General features: G+C 35.9%; 1 protein-coding gene across 2 annotated transcripts in view; it reads left to right on the forward strand.

The window, feature by feature from the left end:
* Synj2bp (synaptojanin 2 binding protein) overlaps positions 1–21,788 on the forward strand; it is a 32,547-nt gene extending 10,759 nt beyond the window's left edge. The window contains exons 2-5 of one of the 2 annotated variants that reach the window (XR_013090749.2): positions 2,183–2,319; positions 13,617–13,712; positions 15,842–19,843; positions 21,303–21,788. Coding sequence is in view for 1 of the 2 variants with exons in the window: in XM_076850290.2 (XP_076706405.1) it covers positions 2,183–2,319; positions 13,617–13,712; positions 15,842–15,982 (374 nt within the window). In the remaining variant the exon portion in view is untranslated. Of the gene's footprint in view, positions 1–2,182; positions 2,320–13,616; positions 13,713–15,841 lie in introns of both variants that reach the window. The other variant, XM_076850290.2, reaches the window with a different exon arrangement.
* The last annotated feature ends 2,218 nt before the right edge of the window (positions 21,789–24,006 follow it).

A 24,006-nucleotide genomic window follows, 5' to 3' on the forward strand; every position in this document is an offset into this window, starting at 1 on the left:
GATACAAATCAAGGGTGAATCTTTCATCCTACCAACAGGGAAAACTTTTTAGAAAGCCCACATATTTTTTTCTTTTTAAGTATGTGTTTTCGGGGCTGGGGATGTGGCTCAAGTGGTAGTGCGCTCGCCTGGCATGCATGCGGCCCAGGTTCGATCCTCAGCACTACGTACAAACAAAGATGCTGTGTCTGCCAAGTACTAAAAAATAAATATTAAAAAATTCTCTCTCTCTCTCCCTCTCTCTCTCACTCTTTCTAAAAAAAAAAAAAAAAAAAAAGTATGTGTTTTCACATTTTCTTTATCCATTAATCTGTTGTCTTAAACAGATACTTAAAGAGAGGCTAGTAGTATAAAGGTGTCTATGCCTATTCCTTCCAGTTGCACCAATGCGTTTTGTTTTTTAATTGTTTCCAAATTATCTCCCTTCTCTGTATACTGTGGCCCTGAATTGTACCAACCAGTAGTTAACATAAAGAAGCCCCTAAAGGAGTTTTGGAGTTTCTTTTTCCTATTTTTCCTTCCACTTTTTTTTTTTTTTTGGTACTGAGGATTGAACCCAGCGGTGCTTAAACACTGAGCCATATCCCCCACCCCCCCTTTTTTTAAATTCAGAGATAGGGCCTCACTAAGTTGCTGAGGCTTGCTTTGAACTCATGATCCTTCTGCCTCAACCTCCCAAGCCACCGGGATTACAGGTGTGCATGGTGGTGCCTGGCATCTCCACATTTTTTATTGTTGCATTATGGTTATACATATTGATGGGATCTGTTGATGGACACCTAGGCTGATTGAATAGTTTGGCTATTTTGAATTATGTCTTCTTTTCTTAAATGCATAGGTAAAATCCCTTTATGACAATGGTTTCTATAGAGTGAAATTCTTTCTACAGCTTAGTGGTTGGTCCATGGAAACAGCACTTTGTTAGCTTGCTAGCTTTGTTTGCTCAGCTAGCTTGTTAGCTTGCTTGCTTTCTGTATTTTATTATAATAAGAACAGTTAAATCTACCCTGTTGACATATTTTGAAGTGTCTGGATCTGTCTACATTTTCACTTCATCTTAAGTTATCAGAACCTTCCCAATACCCCCATCTCCTATGATACAAATTAAGGGTGTATCTTTCATCCTACCAACAGGGTACTTAATATTGTATTATTAAGTGGGATTTGGAGGGGCTGAGGTCTCTCACAGCTAGTGTGGAATTTGAACACATCCCTAGTACTTCCTTACATTGCATTTTTTGTGTGTGTGTGAGAGAGAGCAGCTTTCAAAGTTAAACTTGTGTCAATCTGTAAGTAAGTGTTCTATAGCAGATCTCTAGATCTCATTCATTTTGCATAACTAAAATTTTATACCCATCCAAAATAGTTAAACTCATAAAAATGAAGAATAGAATCGTGTTTTCCAGGAACTAGAGGTTTGGCAGATGGGCAGTTGGTAGTCAGTAGGGAATCAGTTTTATCCAAAGTGAATAAAATTTGGTCATGACTATACCCAAGTATACTTGAGATTAAAAACAAAAAAAAAAAACGGGGGAGGGGGGGAGATTTTGGTTCTATGTCTACCATGAAGCATCAGTTACCTTTCTGGTTTTGAGGTTTCCTACCAACACGTATCCATTGTCCTCCTCCCATAACACAAAATGGAAAATAATAAATGAAATTCCCAAGATCACTTCTTCCAAAACTGCCATATACAAATTCTCCAGAATCTTGAGAGAAGTATGGAGGGGAAGTTATGGTTGGAAATCTCTTTCTCAATTAAGAACAATTCACTTCATAATTGGTTAAAAGCTTAGGTTCTTATGAACGCAGCTAATCCTGTTACATTAATACTAGAAATGCCAGGAATGCCATCACCAGGATCAAAATCAAATGTGAGCAGAACCACTTAACATCTTACAGGAATGACTATATTCGTTAATTGTATGTAGATCTTTCTGTATGTATTCAACAGGTCATCTTGATCTCTGTGTTTGTATTTTCAGTCCTACCTGACCTGAGTGGGAACTTGGTATTCTTCACCTTAACTCTTGAACTTCACTGACCTTGCTTATGACTATTGTAGCTGCCTCACAGTCTTACTAGCCTCTCCTCCCCTAGGCCTTTTCTCTCTCTTTACTTCTCTAATCCCTTTTCTTTCTTCTTCACCCCCATCTCCTTCATTCCTCCATGATTTTCTCAGGGCTGGGCTTCAACATCGTCGGTGGGACAGATCAACAGCATGTCTCCAATGACAGTGGCATCTACGTCAGCCGCATCAAAGAGAATGGGGCTGCCGCCCTGGATGGGCGGCTCCAGGAGGGTGATAAGATCCTCTCGGTGAGAACTGGCTTCTGCCTCCTTTGCTGTACTTTGCTCCGTAGTTCTTAGGTCCTGCCCTAACCCCTTTCTTAGAAAGATTCCTGCCTACCTTTTTGGATCTGGATATATCCAGATTATATAGTTGAATGGGACAAACCTTGCTCAGTCTTCCAGCTCTACCATTGGGCTTGGAGGATAATATGATCTTTAGTTGACAGACATGGCAAATTAAACCCATAATATGAAGTTACTTGCCCAAGTTCCAAAAATCATAAATCAGAGAGAGGTGAAGGACTGGTGTGGGGAAGAGATTTAAAACCTACAATTTTCATCATTTTTTCAATATTTTATTACCTCTTTTGCTAAAAATTAAAAAATGAATTTGTATTTTTTGGGGGGATTGTTAGCCTCTATAAATTGATTTAGTTTCAAAGAAGAAAAGCAGAAATTCAGTGTATTTTCTTACCCATTATAGACTCAGAGCTCTTTCTTACCCATTATAAAGATGAAAAGTTGGAATGCAGTTTAACTTTGCTATTTTATCAACTGTGCTCCCATTTCATCCTGCTAACCCAGTATCAAAATAAATTAGACTTAGCCTATAGTAAATCAGAATACTGGCAAAATAGAATTTTAAAACTATTAAAATGCACAGCATACATCTGGCCTCACTTTTCATTTCTATTCCCCATCATTGGCTATAGTATCACAGTATCTTTGGTGATTTTTTTTTTGTCTGTCTTTTGTTTTGTTTTGTTTTTGGTGATCCTGGGGATTGAACCCAGGACTTTTTGCATGCTAGACAAGCACTCTGCCAACTGAGCTATATCCTCAGCCTGGTTAGGTGATTTTGTAGATTTTTTTTTTTTTAAATTAAACTCCAGGGCTAGCTAAAAAATAACCAGCTAATTACTAGTTGTAAATGATACAGTTGATTGTTATAAAGAATGGAGGAATGTTGTGGGGGGTAATTTTTACATTCTTTGGAGTTAGAGGGGGCTTCAAAGGGCTAGACATAAATAAATGGAAATTTGAACTAGGTTCTTTCTTTATGGAAAAAGCCCCTACTTTCTTCTTCACTTGGGCCATAGACCATGAGCCCATGGTCTGAAGAAGAGAAAACTTTTTTTTTCTCTTATGAATGAGGCACAAAGGTTAAGTTGGGAAGAGACTGAAATAGATGGATGTAATTTAGGTTAAGAGAAGTCTTGATTAAAAAATTAGTCTAAGAGACTTAATTTTGAATCTGCCTCTATAAGATAGGTATATCCCTTTAAAGACTTTGTTGTAGTTTTGTTTAGAATTTTCCCTTTTGAATTATATCTCATGCAGTTCAGTTGAATAGTGATTAAAGGACATATGTGGGAAGTCTCCTGGTCCTCTGAGTTGTCAACTTATTAGACACTTCTTTGCCATCCAGGCCATTTTATAGTAATATGTGTAGGCAGAGATACAAAGAAAACAGAACGTCCATCTCTTCTTCGCTTGATATCTGAGTATTCAAGAGATCAGGCTCAGCAGTAGTTCTGAATACCTCTTAAAGAAAGCTTTATGACTCCACTTAGTCCCCAGAAAATCAGAACACATAGCTATTAGAGATATCTAAATTAACACAAAAATCTTTTTTTAAAAATGTGTCCTAACTGATCCAGAATATAATCTCATGGATGGCTTTATTTCAGTCCATCTCACTGTTTTTACTGTGTTCTAGCCCATTAAGCTTCTCCTAGGTGCTGTTGATTAACCTTGTAAGATGGAGACAGGGATAATCTACCTTTCATCTCAAATGTATATTGAAGAGTTTAGAAGCACATGATGTCCTATGGCTCCCCAGAGAAAGACATCCTAAAAACTGTGAATCAACTTGGCAATGGTACAGTAAGGAAAAAGAGTGGGTGGTTAAAATAAAGTTATAGCATGTAGGTAGGATCTATGTGGTTTAGTAATTTGAAACACAAATCATAATCTCAGACAGGCTCTGTGATTAAAGAAAGACTTGAATAATAAAGGGGTTAAGAAGAGAACTATAGTATTTGAAAAGCTTTGGTTAAATGTATATCATTGCAAAATGAAAACAATGAGAAGTTTTTAAGCATTAAATGACAAGTAGCATTTTTAGAACTTCAGACCTAATCTTTTTTAAAAAAATATCATCTTTATTGGCTATATGATATTTCTTTCTTTCTTTCTTTTTTGGTACTGGGAATTGAACTCAGGGGCACTCAACCACTAAGCCACACCCCCAGCCCTATCTTGTAAAATTTATTTAGAGACAGGGTCTCACTGAATTGCTTCATGCTTTGCTAAGTTGCTGAGGCTGGCTTTGAACTCTTGATCCTCCTGTCTCAGCCTCTGAAGTCTCTGGGTTTACAGTATGTGCCACTGTGCCTGGCAGACCTAATCTTGTTTAATATTATAATAACCCTATTAGGTGGATATGATCATTATGCCCATTTTGCAGCTATGGAAACTGAGGCTTGATGAAGTCAAGCAGCTTGCCTAAGGCCTCACAAATAATAAGTGTTGGGGAACTAAAACTGTGGTCTGTCCTAACTTGAAGTCTCTGTTCTTATCCATTGTGCCTGTATGGCCAGTTAACAGTAGATGGTAATCATACGCATACTGAAATTAGTCTTTCTCTAGAAGATGGACTTTTTGGAAGGTCTCTGAAGTTTTAAAATAGGGCTGGGGGATAGTGATGGGTAGTGAGAGATTACTGTCAATGAAAGAAAAGTAGATGATTAAAAAACTCAGCTTTCCTAACTTTAAAATTTATAGTAAATAGGATTTTACTTTATCAAAACACATGTTGAAAAAGAGAAGGGAAAATGTCAGGGGACAGAAAGGCAGAAATAGAAAACAGGTATGCAGGAAATAAGACAGAAAAAGATGGAGACATGTAAGAGGAAAGGGCAGCATATTCTCTCTAGCTAGGCCTGCATTCCTTTGACTTCAATTTCCCATCTAAGTTTGCTCCAAAATTTTCTTTGTAGATCCCTTTCCTTAACAAACACTGTGGAACAGTCTCTGTTACCTCACTCATCCATGGCATCATATTCCCTCTCTATGCTTAAGTTAACCCATTAGGCCATAACCATGAAATGGTTTCATCTGCTTAGCTTACTTCATCCTTTAATGTACTTACATATTCATTTATTATTGGCTTTGATGTCTCTATGAATGACTTTAAATTATTAGCATATATTTCCTTAAAATTTTTTTTTTTAGTTGTAGATGGACACAGTACCTTTACTTTATTTATTTTTATGTGGTGCTGAGGATTGAACCCAGTGTCACACACATGCTAGGCAAGTGTTTTACCACTGAGCCACAATCTCAGCTCCAATATATTTCCATTTTTTAATGGATTTTTCTATTCTCCTGATATGGGTTATTTTTCCATGTTTTAAAATGTGCCTCACTTTTTTCTAATAACTTTTGTGAGATAATCAAATTAAAAATATGTTCCTTGGCATACATCCATTTTAGATAATTAATAGAAGTATCATTCAGTGACCTGTAAATTTTTTGAGTTATTATTGACTATGTTTTTATTCTTTCCAAGTAAAACCCACATATTGTCTTGATTTCAAGTTCTAAAATTGAATAATTGCATGGTATATCATGTAGTGCCCTCTTTTCTCATCAAAAAGTAAAATTTAATTTTTTATGATTGCTATGTATGATTTCAACTAAAAAAGAAGAAAATTTTAAAACTAATCAATGTTAAATAATTTTTTAAAGGTTGTATTGTATGGGAAACAAAAATAGTTATTAGTAATGGAAGAAAAGACCTGAAGGCTGGAAATTCCTTCCTTCCTTATTTATTATTTAAGTGTGTGTGTGTGTGTGTGTGTGTGTGTGTGTGTGTTGATGAGGATGGTTTCATATTAGATAGGTTACCATGGAAGCTGGAGAAATTTTCTTTTTTGCTTAAAAGAAAAAAAAGAGTAAACTCTCTGATGTTTCTTATTTCCTCTGTCTACCTAAATGAAAGGAGGTAGATAGCTAATAATAGTGGATCTTCTGTAAATTCTCAATATTTTTTATGAAATTCAGGGTGATGCAGCTGGCTTATTACACTGCATAGATGCATGCTCCTCTTTAACCAAACCATTTATAAAACAAAATAGTACAGACTGGGCCATTAGCCAACTGCATTTCATATTCTGTTCAAGTACAAGTCAATTGGGTGAAAGAGTTGGTTAGTTACCATTTATCAATTATTGTACTTGATGGCCTTTCGAGCATATGTCGGGGCTGTGGAAAGTTATAAAGAAGATGAAAGTCTGGTTTCCATTTAGATTAGCAGTTGGGGAATGACCTAGCAGAAACCCCATCTAGTTAGCTATACAGACATTGAAATATACAGCAGAGTCCTTTAGACAAAGTATGTCTACAGAAGAGTCTCTGTTCTTATCTCTGAATCTCTAGCACTGAGGCTTTTTATAACTGGCACAGGTTAAAGATTTAACTTAGTAGTTCAGTGAGTGAATCATTCCATTATAACATACTGACTCTTTTGGTTGGGCCTGACTAATTGGATTTAGATAACTTTTTTTTTATTCTCTCATCTTTGAGGAAAAAAGAGACAAAAATATCCACAGTATTGTCTAAGATTGATGCTCATTAAATTGGGCTCATTCTTTCTTTATGGCCCCACATCTATCCTGTAGTGAGAGCTCCTGTTTTGGATTATCCTGAGGCAATTTGAAATTCTTAATCATCCAAGAAAACTAATTTTAGCTTAGTTTATTTCCTAAAGCAGGAATAGGAAGCACATCTAGAACAGTAGTTTGCCAGTAGTCAGAGTTAAAGCAAAAATTTTGTGTTAACCCATCAGTTATTAATTAGAACACCACTATCCTGATTCTCCAATAATTCACTTGGTAAATATTTTTAGTACATTGTAAACTTGTTATTGGGTTCAATAAAAATTATGCCATGAGTTAAGGAAGCAGCAGTAGCAAGTTAACAATTCTGAGATTACTCAGCTGAGTAGCTCTTGGTATTAAAAGTGACATCCAGCTGAGTGTGGACCTGTAATCCCAGTGGCTCTGGAGGCTGAGATAGGAGGATCATGAATTCACAGCCAGCCTCAGCAATTTAGTGAGGCACAAAGCAACTCCATGAGACCTGTATCTAAATAAAATACAAAATAGGCTGGGAATATGGCTCAGTGGTTGTGTGCCTCTGAGTTCAATCCCCAGTACCCACCCCCCAAAAAAGGCAGTCCAAGAACCAGCAGTCTGTTTCACCTGGGAATGCAGAATCTCATTCAGACCTGTGAATCAAAATTACATTATAACTTTCCTGGTTGGGTCTCTGTAGTTTAAGAACTACTGTTGTAGGCAAGTATTTTTCAAAAATTTAAAATTATGTCCTATAATAGGAACTATATATACTCCGTATTCATCAAATTGGAATAAGCATATATATTTGAAATAAAAGTTTAAGAAAACTACTTTTCTGTATGTGATAAAATCCAGTATTTTATGTTTTCTTCTGATTTCGTTTTTTAAAAATTAAATACTCCCTTGACCCAATGGATTGATTTTACAACCTTCTGTACTGGGTCTGCAGACTCATATTTGAAACTTCAATACTTCAGTAAATGGAAACTCATCAATAAAACCTGTAGATGCATGGGATGTGTCTTAAATAGGATAAGTAGTCTACGAGTGGAGACCAGTTGAAAGACTATTGGAGGTAGTTTAGATTAGGATTCACTCAACTTCAAAATCACCCAGAGGTTGAGAGCTGTTTTCTGCATTAGTATGTATGGTGATAAAGAAAGAGAATTCTGTAGATATATATGGTAAAATTTATATAATTTTGTAGCTAAGCAACTAGAAACTATAAAATATTTAGGAGAGAGAAATATTAGAAAGCAAATTCAGATTTGTAGTAGAAATTATGTTGTCAAGGGAGAAAATCATAGTCATGACTTGTTTATGAGGTTAGTTTATCTTGGGTGAAGGATGAAAAATTTTTTTTTTAAAAAAGAAATTTCCTTTGCATTTCTAGAATTTCTGTTATTTTAAAAGGGTTTTATTTTTGGTACTGGGAATTGAACCGCTTTACCACTGAGCTCTATCATCAGCCTTTTTTTATTTTTATTTTTGAGACAGGATCTCACTAAGTTCAGGACCTTGCTGAGTTGCTGAGGCTAGCCTTGAACTTGTGATCCTCCTGCCTCAACATCTTGAGTCTCTGGAATTACAGGTGTGTGTCACCACACCCAGCAAAAGGGTTTTATTTTTAAAATAGTAGTTAGAATAATTCTTTTATATTAGAATACATTTAGGCTTTACTAAGAGTCTGAGAGGCCTAATTGGCTTTTGCCCTTTATAGTACCTTTTTTTGCCTAATATCATCAAAGTCTTTCTTCCTTGTTAGAAGGAGGAGGTTCAAATGAGGACCAAGATTGTTCACTGAATCATTGGCAGATAGAGCTATTATTAGACTTCAGACCTTTCAACTCTATGATACTGAGATTGTTGTCAGTCAGTCTTCCTGCAGGGCACACTTGTAGCCAAACTTCAGGAAAACATGACATTTCTTATGTTCAAGTGTTGTACAAACTGCTCTTCGGGTGTTATAAGGCTTCTAATGATGAGTTGAGATACAACTACTTCAAGTTACTCAAAGTAGATTGTAAAATGACATGAGGCAGAGTTCAGTTTGAGCTTTAAGAGCATTATATATTATGGAGATCCAAAGAAGTAAACAAGTCACATCTAGTGAAATTATGAAGAAAGACTTTGTCCATGAAGTGGCATTTAACTAAGTAAGTTGCATTTTTAAAATTTTAATTCTACTTTAGCATATATAAATGAATAAAAATACTAATATTTAAAGACCTATGTTTTATACATGTATAAAGTTAACATTAAATACTGACAAAATTATAAAATCTAATTTACATCATTAATGAGATAGTGAAATGTTGCTGAAATGAGATCCTTGCTTACAGTGTAAATTTGTGCAGGTCAGTGTTTTAAAGTGAAGGTTTGGGGGCCAGGATGCTCGAGTTGGAATCTTTGCTTTGTTACTTCCATTATATGTGCTCATAGATGAGTTGCATAGTTTCTCTGAGTTTTTGCTTTATCACTTAAAAAATAGAAGTTCCTAATATAAAGGAACCATTGTAAAGATTAAATGAGTTAATGTAGGTAGAATGACTAGGAAGCCCAAACATAATGATAAATGTTAAATAATTTTTCCTGGAATCATTACTGAACATTATGGCAAAGATTATTTTAAGCTCAGTATTCCTACCATGAATGTCATGGAGTGATCCAGTTATTCCACTTCAATTCATATTACTGTGAAACTTTGCTGTTGAGACTAATTTGGAGCTGTGACATCATTTGACATTTGCTGACAGGACTGCATTATTAACTTATTTGTATGCTCTAATAGAAAATACCTATTTTTTTTACAATGAGAAATATAGTTAATATATGGGCTAGATTACATAAGTGGGCATTCTCACTACAGTCAGTAATCTCACACCTATTCTCTCCCCTAGGAGTTAACTAGAAAACTGGGTCATTGAGAATTCATTGTAAAGTTTCTCCCATGTGGCCTATCTCCCTCACTCCCAAAAAAGGCATAATCAGAAGTTGTCTTGATAATGTGAAATCAAGGTCTGTCAACTAGAAGAAAATCCTGTATGTTTAGTCTATATTATAGGAGCAGGACTGATCCTTTTTTTTTTTTTTTGGTATGTATTTCTGTTTATTGGCTAATATGAAATGTTTGCACAGTATCATAAACCAAACACAACCCTGCCAATATCCACATATGCATATGGCTCAATATTTAACAAAATCTCTATAAATAACTCATTCATGAGGAAAAAGGTAATTTAAATGAACCTACAATCTATATAAAACACTGAAGAACTTGGTAGTGATGTGGGGAGTAGAGGGAAACAGAAGGTTTGGTGATCTCAGTGTGGCAGGGCTGTGTGTTGGAGAGAGTAGTGCTGTAGTATTTGACACCCTTACCAAGCTTGGATTTGAGAACCTTGGAGGAAAAAGTTCCTTTCACAGACTACCTTTGGTCAAAATCCAAGTCAACAAAACTCCTACTCTTTGCCAGCAAACACTGCAGGACTGATCCTTTTAAAGATCAATCTTGGAAGATAAGTAGAATTTTGGAAAAGAGAATAGCATTTAGGTGATGAATATAGCTTAGCATAGATATGAATGTTTATATTTTAGGTCCTAGGGGTCAGTAAGCTATGCATATCTTGGACATAGGATATATAAAGGAAGAGAGAGATTAAACTGAGAAAGTGGGTTAGAGCCTTTTCCTGGAGGACTTTGCATACCAGTTTGAGAAATCAAGTATGCACTCTCCTTGCTCCCCAATTTTGTTTTTGTGTCTTAAACAGCAAAATGGTATTGACATTTTAGTGTGAACGGGTGGTCGTAGCAATGAGAAGGAAGTCAGGAAATTTCTAGTTTTGTGGGAAGTTACCAAGAGGCTTTGGATATGTTGAATTGAGGTCTAGTAGAGCATTGAGGTCAAGTATAAGCATTCAGCAGGAAATTGGCAAATCTCAAAATAAAAGCAGGATAAAAATTGAGAGTTATCTTACAGGTTATAGTAGGAATTATGAAAGATCATCATGAGACAGAAGGGTTGAAGGACTCACAATGAGGAATACTAATTTACTTTAAGAAGAAGGAAAGGGAGAAGAATCAGAAAAAGAATAATTTAAGGACTAAGAGACCTAAGTGTACATGATCCAAGATAGGAGAAGATTACAAAAGGAAGGAGTTGATCTGAAGATTGAGAAAGAGTTGACGATTGGAAATCACTGCTGACCTTCAAGAGAACATGTTCCTCCCGACTCATATATTATTAAATTATAAAGGAATAAAGAGTGAATGGATTCTGAGAGAGTGGAGGCAGTGCTTGCAACACAGGTCTTTAAACAGTTTGGCAATGAAAGACGTGGCCAGGCATGGTAACACATGCCTATAATTCCAGCGTCTTGGGAGGTAGAGAAAAGATGATTGCAATGTAAGGCCAGCCTCAGCAACTTGGCAAGATCTTGTCTCAAAAAAAAAAAAAAAAAATTAAAGCCCTGGGGATATAGCTCAATTATAAACACCCCTGGGTTTAATTGTCACTATCACCAAAAAAAAAAAAAAAAAAAAAAAAAAAGATGTGAAGAGGGTGGTAGTGGATTGTAAGAAATAATTGTATTCTTTATAGAGGAGAAATAAAGCAATTGAGAGGAGAAAATAATAGAATATGAACAAGTACTTCACTATATGGTTTATTCTTGATAAAGGAAATAGATCTAATTTAGAAATTAGGGGAAAGGAGCAGTGAGAGGATATCAAGAAACTAAAGAGGATGATAAGAAAAGGGGAAGAGTGTGAGAAATCCTCACTATTCTCAAAAAAGATGAGATATGAATCTGCTGAGAGGAGAGAAGATTGGAAGGGGCTTTGATGGTGGAAAAGGTGTAGAAGAGACACTGCTGTATATTTCTTAGTGGGTTTGTTTGATGAGTAGAGTGTTTTAAGGATAAGCCAGACTCAGCTAATGTGAATCTATCGTAGAGTTACTATCTTTCTCTAGGAATATTCAACTCAGTGATGACAAGGAAAGTAGATGTAGTACGTTTCCCAGGACTGGGAAGATGTCAGAAGATCTTGAGGACAACAAATTGTAATGATTCATTAAGTGCTTGGTTGAAGTTACAAATGCAACCGTGAAGATGGGTAAAAGTACCAGTAAAATGCGTAAAAAAGTTTAGATTCTGAAGTTAAAGAGGAAATCCACTAGAGGACTAGGAAGTATAAAAGGAGTAGAAATTGAAAGGTTTTTAATAGTTTTAAGTTTTTAATAGTTTTAAGTTGAAGCATATCTAATGTTAAGTCTTAAGTGTGTGTCAGTCAGTTGGTAACAAAAGAGGAGTGGAGTTGGAAACTATAAAGAGAACAGACAGCCTGAAGGGCAAAAGTATTGGTAAATTTACCAAGGACATTAGCAGGAAATAGAATGCTATGAATCTCTTGGAGAAGGGAGATGAGAGAATTGAAAAAGTCAATAGCTTGAGCTTCAATCAAGCCAAGGATGGTTGGTGAGTTAGGGTGGTAGAATAGTAGCATATGTGGACAGTAGAATGCAAGGATACTCTGATTCTCCTTCCATTATTTAAAAACTAGCCCTAGCTCCTGTACTCACTAGTCTCACACAGCTTCAATTGTTGCATCAATGAAAGCAATATAAAAATGCTATTTTCTTCACAGGATGAGAGAATTAAGATAACATATACAAAGCATAGATAAATATGTAAATATTCTTACTGCTATTGCTGTTGATAATACTGATGTGTACAAAAGATCTGTAATCTTGTACACATTTTACTGTGCTGTGTCACTGGGTACAGCATAGGATAGATATCACTTGTGGCCAGTGTCATTCCTAACCATAAATAGTATCAATTCCAGTATTCCTCACATCATTTACCTTTAACTGCCAAGAGTAGCCTATGTTTAAATGCCCTTTTTAAGGTTTGTATCATCACAGAAATATGGTGTTTAGTAAATTTGAGGATAGGAATGTCTATGGAATCCAGGAAAATTGGTCACAATAAAGTAAGCCCAAGAGAATGTGCCAGTATAGATTTATATCAAAATAAATTGTGGACTGGGCGTGGTGGTGCCCACCTGTAATCCCAGTGGCTTGGGAAGCTGAAAGTGAGACACTAAGCAACTCAGTGAGACCATGTCTCTAAATAAAATACAAAGTAGGGCTGGGGATTTGGCTCAGTTGTCAAGTGCCCCTGAATTCAATCCCTGGTATCTATCTATCAATCAATCAATTAATTGTGGGAGAGTTTCATAGAATTATGTTTCCAGATTTAAAATTGATAATGCTAAGGATTAGGAATATCAAGAATAGGGTTATAACCTAGAAGATTGTTTAGTTATAGGCTAATTCTCTAGGAAGACATACAAATATAGTAAAAGAATCCCAAGTGTCAAAACAGGACAGGCATAGAAACTGGGAAAAAGGAGAACCCATTTTATTTTTATGTAGGTTCTCTTCCTATGGCCCACAGAACCTTAGCTGTAGGAAAACAACTTTGAAAATGGGGGGGGAAATGACTCTAAGTAATTTTGCCTTTGTTCCTAGCCCTTTGAATTTGCCCTGAAAGAGTTGGGGTTTTTTTGTTTTTGTTTTTGTTTTTTTAGTTTTGGCCATATGAAAGTAAGTAGATTGTTGACTTATGAGATTAGCTGTCTGCTTCTCTTACTATTCTCCCTCACTGTTTTTGACAGGTAAATGGTCAAGACCTAAAGAACCTGCTACACCAGGATGCGGTAGACCTCTTTCGTAATGCAGGCTATGCTGTTTCATTGAGAGTGCAACACAGGGTAGGTGTCACTTGCAGCCATTGGGTTTTTGCACCATCCTTGTGAGTAAACCTGTGGGTGGGTTTGTGTTTTGTTTTGTTTTCTGTCACTACTTTGAAGAGCTTGTTTGGCACAGGCAGGAGTTCTCTGGTTCTTCTGTTTGTCATCAAAAGAAATTCGTAACAGTATGCTTATAACCCAGATCCTGCCTTCAAGGTTACATTCTTTAAAGATAAAGCTTAATAGTCAAATTTAAATAGTTGAGGGGGAAAATCACCTTTACATTTTGTTAGGGAAAGAAGCATATACCTGCCCTGGAAAAATCTTAAACAAGATTCTGGACTACAAAGATGGTATGTTTCCTGGATCCCTCATTTACTTTCCCTATCACTGCCATGAACCCTTCTCTACCAACTTGATAACTCTTGACAAAAGCTATCATGCTCAAAGGGGAGTTCTAGGAAAAAGGAAATGGAATTCAAAATTGGGTTAAGACAATATCTGTCCCTCCATCACTTCTTATTTCCTAGTGATTATAATTTGTATGATGAATATGAAGGGTACTTAGTAGACAGTTCTTCCCACAGCACCAAGAATTTCTAAGTGTATTCACAGTACAGGTTCACTGTGCCTTTATAGTTATTCCTTCTTAAATTGGTATATTCTTTGCTTTACCTAGTGACTGAGTAAAGAGAGGCTATAGAAGTTTGAGAAAAACTTGTAAAAAAAAAAATGGAGAAGGAAAAACACAAAAGCTGAGCTTGCACCTAGTATTACAAACAGAATGTGGGTATAATGGATTAGAAAGCAGGTTGATAAGCCTGGTGTAGTGGCACAGGCCTATAATCCCAGGAGGCTGAAGCAGGAGAATCGCAAGTTCAAAGCCAGTCTCAGCAACTTTAGCGAGACCCTAAGCAACTCAGTGAGTCCCTGTCGCTAAATAAAATACAAAAAAGGGCTGTGGATGTGTCTCAGTAGTTAAGTGCCCCTGGGTTCAATCCTTCAATACTCGGTACCCACCCCAACAAAAAAAGAAAAAGTTGATAAGAGACAGTATTGGTCATCCACTGCTTGTGCCTTGACTCTTCTGTATTTCTAAAGTATGGGAGAAATTTATGTAGTAGGTAAAGGCAATTAAATATAGGCATATACTTAAGATATAATTAGGATTCTTTTCAAAGGTGTGTGGGAAGTGCTTTGCAATGTTCAATTTAGGGAGTATTTATAAATAACTCCTAATACAACAGATCCTGCTGTTCAAGGGAATTGGCCCAGTCCTAAAATACATGTCTTCCTATTGAGTATACTCTCTCAGAACATCAAGAAAGAAATGAAATGTGTAGAAGTAGGATAGAGGGTATAAAAGGTAGTTTGTGTGGTCTTACCTTTCAGATGGAGGGGTTAAAGTTTCATAGGTTATCACAAGGAGGTATCTAACAAGATAGCACCATAATCATTGCAAGTTAATTATTAAAAGTTGATATTCAGAAGGGCCACCCTGAAAAAAATGCAATAAAGAAAGATAATCCAATCTCAAAAGGATTATTTAGGCACTGAGAAATTATAATAACTAGTATTATAATTTATTATTACTCACTTACCTCTCATTCTTTAACCTCTCTTCCATATAGGTTTCACCTTAGTGTTATAAATTAGGGCATGAAGGACAAGACCTCATCTTAGGAGGGAGGGGGTACCTTCCAGGAACTGAAAAACATTTCTAAGTGATGGCATTGCACCTTTGTTTACATTTCCTTGATCTGCTCTTACTGCATTCTGATGACTAATAATCATATAAACAAACATTCCAAGGAAGATATTCTCCTCCCTTCTTCTTAGTAATATCCAGGTTCCTCATAGGATAAATAGGTTTCATCTCATAACTCCATTTTCCTGATATGAAACACATGCAGTGAGATGGAGGCAGTACAGAAACTGAGTACATCTGACTTGCCCTTGGGGAACCCTCAGACCTATTTTTTCCTTAAACATCTGTGTCTACGGTGCATAAGCTCAGGACAATAGGAAGTGCTTGAGTTTACCACTTTGGGTGCTCTACAGACTACAACCCTGGGTGATGTGTCAACATGACATTTCAATTGTGGTAAACACTGTAGTCACTAGAGTTAACATTTTTCTTTCCCTTCCAGTTACAGGAGCAGAATGGACCTATAGGACATCGAGGTGAAGGGGAGCCAAGTGGTGTTCCCATAGCTATGGTGCTGCTGCCAGTGTTTGCCCTCACCATGATTGCAGCCTGGGCCTTCATGAGATACCGGCAACACCTTTGAAAGTCTTGCTGTCTTCTAGTGCTCCCAGTGAACTTACATTTCTTTTCTCCTCCTTCCCTGCTAATGTCCTGTATCTTTCCCTCTCTGCATAGCCAACACGTGATTTAAAGTGACTGATTCCCACCCAGAACCTTGCTATTCAGAAGCTCCAAGTCTTCATATTCTAATGGGAGAGTAAAGGTATTGTTTGAAGGAAAGCTGAAGAAAAGACTTGCTTAGAACAAATGAGGAGTTATATATTTTACTAGGACTTCTAATAGAAATTCAGCTACCACCCAAAGATGGAACGGTCTAGTCTTCTTGTCATCATGGGTCACACTGTTTTATTAGCTGCTGTGTCTTGAAGGCAAGCTGTATGACATAAGAGGAAGAGAGGATTTTTCTTTTTTAATGATCTTCCTTAGGAAGTACTTGTGGCCTTTATTTAATTTCCAAATACATTTTTGGTGCCTATATTGAACACAGAAGACTAAGAAGAGCTTTTTACTTTTTTAAAAAAGTGAATACATATATATATAATACAGATACATATGCATATATGACAGTATAATATTGATGCCTTATGGAAAATTAAAGAGGTGAGAAAACTGCTCTGTGGTTTCTAGATTTCTGAATATAAGGGCTAATCTTAATTGAAGAACTTTTAAACAGCTATTTGCAGAACATATGTAATGGGAACTTTCAAAGGATATGCCTAATCAAAGTCATTTAAAAAACAATAATTAAAGCAACTAATTAAAAATCAGAACAATATTTCTTTTCATACTAGCTATGATGAAGTAGAGGTAAATTTGGTATAAGACAGTTCTGCTCAGGTCAATCAGTTCAAAACTTTGAGGTATAAAGATAAGTCTTACCAATTTGTGGCTATACTAGTGGTTTTTTTTGATACCTCACAGTACTGTTAAAGGATCAGTGGGGATGATTGTGGTCAGGGATATATGGCAGTGGGACCAAACCAACCCATCAAGACAACTTCTGAAAGGACAAAAGATAGTGCCTTCAAGGAGGCATCTGAACCCTCTCAGGCAATCTACCAATCTTTTTGGTTTCTAGTAACAGGAAAAAACCTGAGAAAAGGAACTGCCTCCTGGACAGGATAGGCATGAAATTAGCTCTGTTTCTGATTTAGGGAATATGAGAAGGCCTGAATTACTAGCTTTTTGAAATGCTCCAAACAATGAGTGTGGCTTTTAAAACATTAAAATAAGCCATTTTTCAGAGACTGGGAGGAAATGAGTTTTGTTTGTTTTAGGGTTAGGGATATTTGATGGCTGTTTCCTGGGGAAAGCCTGGAAAGAAAATATGGATGAATGGATGCTAGGGAATACGGGGGATATTGGTGACGTGGACCCATCTTATTTAAGTGTTGGTTTTAAAGCACTGAGAATAACTGAACTAAGGCTTAGCCTTAGAAAGTCATTCCCATTCTCCAAATATACCAGCCAGACTGGAGGCTTTATATCATTGTGACTTAAGATGATGAGGAATTTTCCTCAGGTAATAAATTGTATCCAGTTTTTAGCATGGACAAATTAAGAGTTATTTAATAAAATTGACGGGACATCAGCTTTGTTGAGATGCTCTTACAAAGAAGTGAAATATTAACTTTCATCCTAAAGGGTTTTTTGGTTCCAGTTGGGAAGAGAAAGCTTTAAATGGAATTAGACACATAAACAGGGGAGTGTAAGTTGGTGTCAAGTTTATATTGCAGGAAGCAAAAGAAAAAAGTTAGAATTGAAGCACTTGAGGAAAGGGCACAAGTTAAGGACTCTTAAATAAGAGTTCACAGTCTAGTTAAGAAAATTCATAAATAGATGAAAAGTTTATTGTCAGATTAATAATAATTGAAAATAGTAATGAAAAGAAATAGGACCATGGAGAACATGAAGCAGCAATGAAGATCTACAGGTGGTCATCAGTTTTATTTTCTAGAGAGTTCAGAAAAGGAAATCTGTCTTTTAATAGCATCGGGCTAGAATGGAAAGGGAAGACCTTTTAAAATAAAAAGTTCTAGTAAGATCTTGCCTCTGGGTCAATTATTAACATAGGGAGAAACATGCTTTAAACAATCCTAACTTATGCCTTCCAACCTGAACTGTTCAGTACTTTTTGAGACTCATTGTAGGTTCCATAGAGAAAAAACAACAGTATCCAGTTATTATTTTAACCAGCCCACCATGAAGGCACAACTTCTGGTGCTTTCCCTATATCTGATGGCAAGGCATGTGCAACTACTTCTATGGTGGCCTGTTTAACCTCCCAGTATTCAACTCAGGGTTTAGACATTAATTCATGAAAGACCTTGGGACATACAAAGTGAAGCAAATGGAAAGCAGAAAAGAGATTTGCTTTTTTACTTGTTAGTATATGTAAATAAAAAGCCACCTATCCCATCATCAGTAGTTTTGCTTTGTGGTAATAGGATTCTTATGCACTTATATTACAGGTTTTCTTAGAAATTAAATAGCATTTAAAGACCAAAATATTAAAGTTTGATGCAAGTATTGCTATTTATTATGTTCTTCTAATTCTGTGGAAAACAAATTATTACCATGGATGAGGTATCAGAATCCATTATATGTTGTAAAAAATTCATATTCTTTATAGATTGAACCTAATATTCCTAATACTTAATACTGTTTTTAATATTCCTACCACCTAAATTATAATGAAAGCTTTGAAAAACAGGATGCAGGTATTTTTAATGCCCTGTACTTTAAAATATTTCTCATACTTGTCATGTTTATACATGTAATTTTCATTAGATGGGCTGCTTTTCTTGTGAAGCATTAACTTCTGTGCAAACATCTTAGTGTAATCATTGGTCCATCTAGCTATGTATAATGGGAAAAGGAAGTTAATATTGGTTTTTCATTCTGTGCCAGGAACTGTACCAGTGGTGCTCAAAGGGAGGTTTCTGGACAAAAACATCACTACTGGGAAACTTGTTAGAAAAGCAATTTTTAGGCTTCATTCTAGACCTACTGAGAGTCTCTTGAGTGTGGCAACCAGCAGTCTGTTTTAATAATCCCTCCAGGAGACTGATTGGTACACTATTTATATCTCACAGCTCTGAGATCTAAGTATTGCTATAAAGAGACTACAGATTACAGAGTATTTTCCTAAGATTATAGAGGTGGTAATAACAGGATTTAAATTTAGGATTTCAGGTACCAGCATCAGTTATATATATAGCAACCAGCAATCTTAATAATCCCTCCAGGAGACCAATTCATGCTTAAGTTTGAGAGGTTACCACTCTGTGTTAGTAATTTTCCTTTTTTCTTAGGTGAGAATCACCTGGAGAGCTAGTGAGAGTAATTATGACCAGGCTATACTTCAGAGCACAATACGGATAGTAACATACAGGGCTAGGACTCAGGCAGCAATAAAACAGGTTTATCAGGCAATTCCGGTTACAATCTAAGTTGACAATGTTCTTTGGCAATTGGATTTAGACACTGTTTAAACTACTAAATTACCTACAGGCTTTACTCTTGCCCCAAACCAATAACTTCCCTTGGGCCATTTCAGAACCTGATATAGATGTGGATTAAGTAGAACATTCTTTCACTCCTGATGTGTTAATGAGAAACTATTCCACCTCCAGCAAAATGTATGATTAGTGTTTCAGTTCATGCATCCATTTAGAACCAAATGAGGGATTCCATCTTTTGGGTCCCCTTCTTCCTCCAGGAAGAAGTCTTTTCTACTGTCCTTTAATAAAGCTTCTACTTTCCACTCTTAAAAAAAAAAAAAAAAAAGAAGAACCAATGAGAGAATATTGAAGCTAAAAAGGAACCAGAAGGATTATGGAATGAATTTGCCTTAGAAATAAGGAAATCAATGTTTAGAGAGGTAAGCTAATTTAAATTGGTCAAACTTTTTTAAAGTCTGTTGCAGAGGTACCCTATAAAATATGTAATATATGTTGTAGATGGACACAATACCTCTATTTTATTTTTATGTGGTGCCAGAGATCAAACCCAGTGCCTTATGCATGCAAGGCAAGTGTTCTACCACTAAGCCACAACCTCAGCCTTGCAGAGGTCCCCTTTTTCTCTCATCTTTTCCTTTTGAATGTGTCCACTGTATGCATATATACAAAAGTCCTTTTTAATTTCAGTCCTCATCCATCTTCTCTCTTTTGAACTTTGAATGAAGACCAGAAGAACTGATAGCTGAAGGGTATTAACAAGCATCATGATTGGAATGGGAGATTTCATTGAACAATCTGAGAGACTTAATATTCAATTGGATGTGTTCTTCTAATAGTGCTAGAGACATTTGGTGTTTGGTGATGGATGTTGCTTTTAAATTTTAAAATGTACTTAAAAGAAATGAAACAAGAAACTATAGACTGTCAAAAGTGTGGAGAAGTTGAATTCCTATAGTTTATGTAGAGCCAATAAAGATTTTGTTCAAACCATATTCTGTGGAGATTTATCTTTGAACAGATGAGGATTTTTTTTTCTTCATTCAGCAAATAACTAATGAGTATTGCTCTGTTAGATGCTGAAGATACAAAGATAAACTATTGCTTTCTAAGCTGAAACAGTTCAGCATCTGACAGTGGGGATGTTGATGTTAAATTATGAAATATTACATAGAAGTCGACAATTGGATTTTGAAGCTCTCTACCTTTTTTCCTACAGTAGGTTTAATGTTAGCTGCTATCCCAGGGCACACCCTTTTTGCTGTTCGTCTTTTTTGGGAATGTATCAGGGGTTGAACTCGGGGGCACTCGACCACTGAGCCACATCTCCAGCCCTATTTTGTATTTTATTTAGAGACAAGATCTCACTGAGTTGCTTAAGGTCTCACTTTTGCTGAGGCTGGTTTTGAACTCCTGCCTTAGCCTCCCCAAAAGCTGGAATTATAGGCATGCACCACCATGCCTAGTGCTGTTCCTCTTTTAACTGCAAATATTTTTGAGACCAGCACTTGCATCCAAAAAGACAATCAGGATCAAAAGGAAGGCATATTTTAAGGAATCTGTTCTGGTTGGAACCAGATTCTTAATTGCTATATTCTCTTGTTTAGTGTTAGTATTTACAAAACGTGTGATCTACTTACCTTCTTCACTTGATAGCATAAAATTATTAAATTATTAAAAAGCATTATGGCTGCTAAGGAATCAAGTTATAGCAAACATTAATGCCTGTTCCTAAAAAATTTCCTCATTGTTAATGTTCTCTATTCTCCTAGGAAAAATAGGGAAGGGAAGAGGGCTGAAGTAGATTTTCAAATGCAATGTAATCATTAACCAGCAAGGTCATTTACAAAATAACTTTGTAAATTTATTGACAAATCACAGGAAAATGGGTGATCCTTCTTCCTTGATTGAAGATTCTCAAATGAAGACACAGAACTGTATCCCATTTTAATGCTGTATCTGCAGTGCTGCTTTGATTGTGAGTTTCTTATTACTGTATACTTGTGAATTTTACCTTCAAGCTATGATAGTTCTTAAGAGGTTATTTTCCTCATGAGCCTTGTTTTGTTTCCTTTCTTCTTTGATTGTCATGTTACATTGCATTTCTGGATGTACACAGCAGTTCGTTTTTCAAATCAAGTAAATGCCCAGTAATCCCTTGGAAAACATGTCAATGTAAAACCACAATATCTATTTCACTATAGATTAAATGTGTTAATGAGGCTATCAGATTCTATGATAATCTCAAGCTTTGCTATGTGATATCAGATATAGCAAATGAGATAATACTATGTCTATGTCTAACTATGCCTATTAAGTGAGCTATGGCATTCAATAAAAACTTGAATTTGTCAATGAATCTTTACAGTCCTTTTCATCACCTTATTTAGGAGACTGATTAAATCTCCTTATTTTTCTGCTACCTTCTTAGGTTAACACTTCTGGCAGAACAATGGAAAGAGGACAGATATCAATGGTCAATTTGAGGCTTAACTTTAACATATGAGATAAGGAATAGAATATTCATGTATTGCAAATAATAAAAATTGGCAAACGGACTAACTAACAGTTATTGAGCTCTTACCAGTATTTCAGTTATTGTTCTAAGTCCTTCACATGTATTCATTTAAGTCTCATGACTCTATAAGATAACTGATATTTTATTGGCCAAAGCAAGTCATGGCCAAGCCTGGAGTCACTGTGGAAGGGGGACCTTAACCCCACCTCTTGATGGAGGTAGTGCAGACTATGGGCATTTATGATCCACCACATTAAGAAACTAGACTCAAGGAGCAAACTTTTTCTTTTTCTTTTTTTTTTTTTTTTGGTACCACTGAGCCACATCCCTGGCCCTATTTTGTGTTTTATTTAGAGACAGGGTCTCACTGAGTTGCCTAGTGCTTGCCTTTGCTGAGGTTGGCTTTGAACTTTCAATACTCCTCTCTTAGCCTCCCTCCTGCCTCAGCCTCCTGAGCAGCTGGGATTACAGGCATGCACCATCACGCCAGGCACAAACATTTTTTACTTTGAAGAGCCAGACCTTGGGTCTTTGTACTTGTGAAAGCAACCATGGACATATATTTAAGCAAAAAGGTATAATTGTTCTTGTAAAACTTTATAGTCATGCATCACTTAACCAGCACACATTCTGTGCATAATTATCCAATTTTGTCATTGTTGCAAACTTATGTAATTATGCAAACCTAGAAAGTACAATTATTTCTCCTAGGCTACAAATTTACAGAGCATATTATGTACTTCATACTATAAGCAATTATAACATAATGGTAAGCATTTGTATATCTAAACATGGAAAAGATAGAATAAAAATGCAAGGTGACAGGAATTTTCCAACTCCATTACCATTTTATTGTGCCATCATCCAATATGTATTGTTGTTGACTCAAATATCATGTAGTATGTTACTATAGTTCCCCAAACAGTAGTCCTTGTTAATTTATTGTTTGAGGATCAATGCCAAAACCTATTGCAGATTGAAACTGGCCTTAAGGAGTAAAAATGAGAGAAGTTTCCCCAATGTTGACTCCTTTGAACCCCAATTTGAAAAGCATTGACATTTTCTAGAGTAACTCTTTTTAAAAATTTGTCCTCTAAGAAATAGGAACCAGGGAAAGTCCAACAATTTTCCCTATTGTAATTTTGGAAGAGGTGAATTGTGACCATTTTTAGACTTGACTGTGGGCTCTCATCATGGCCAAAACATTATTCAGGATTCAAGGATGCACACAATAAAAGTAGCTATGTTGACTATATAATTATTTCTTTTAATGCTTAAAATATACCAATCAAATCAAAATTATTTCTCCCTATTTTAAAAATAAGAGAAAAAAAGAATTTATAGAGAAAAGTTTCTGTTTCCAGTTAATAATTATGTTTTGAGAGTCAACATTTGAAACTAGCACCAGAACTTTCTGAACATGTGCTATGTGAAGAGCCGTGAAATTTCGTTATGATTGCACAGACCACCATTTACTTCACTTTTCCATACTGCCATTTTTTCCATGTCTTAGATCAGTCTACTTTTTTACCCCCACCCCCAATACCCCAAAATCCTATTTCTGGGGAGGTGGATTTGAGACCTACTCTCCTGTCTTCACATGTGGTCACCTTGTGAATAAAACTCTGTTTTTTGAAAAATTTGTTTCAGTTATTGGTATATTGATGAAAGCAAAATCGGCCTGGTTCAGTAATTTTATTTGATTTTTGAAGTGGTTACTTGAAGAAGTGATTACTTTGAGGTATCAAGTTCTAGTTTTTATTAGAATAATGTGCTTTTTGTTTGTTTTGCAGGAAACTGTGTACAATGATAGTTGGCCAATCTATTTTAAAGCTAGTGGTGGACAACAAATGTATTCAAACAATATAAAATGCACATATATAGACAGGCCATTTTTTTAATGGTTTCCTTTTCAAAAAGTTTGAGATTAAAATATACTTGCTCTGGAGTCAAACATTTGTATTTCTAAATTGTTTTCTGGAAATTAAAAATACTGCAATAAATAAAATCCTGTTTCACCCTTGATTTGTATCATGAAAGCACACATTCGCCTACCCAAAAGGAAAC

The sequence above is a fragment of the Callospermophilus lateralis genome, chromosome 3 (genome assembly GCF_048772815.1).
Source record: "Callospermophilus lateralis isolate mCalLat2 chromosome 3, mCalLat2.hap1, whole genome shotgun sequence".
Classification (NCBI taxonomy): domain Eukaryota; kingdom Metazoa; phylum Chordata; class Mammalia; order Rodentia; family Sciuridae; genus Callospermophilus; species Callospermophilus lateralis.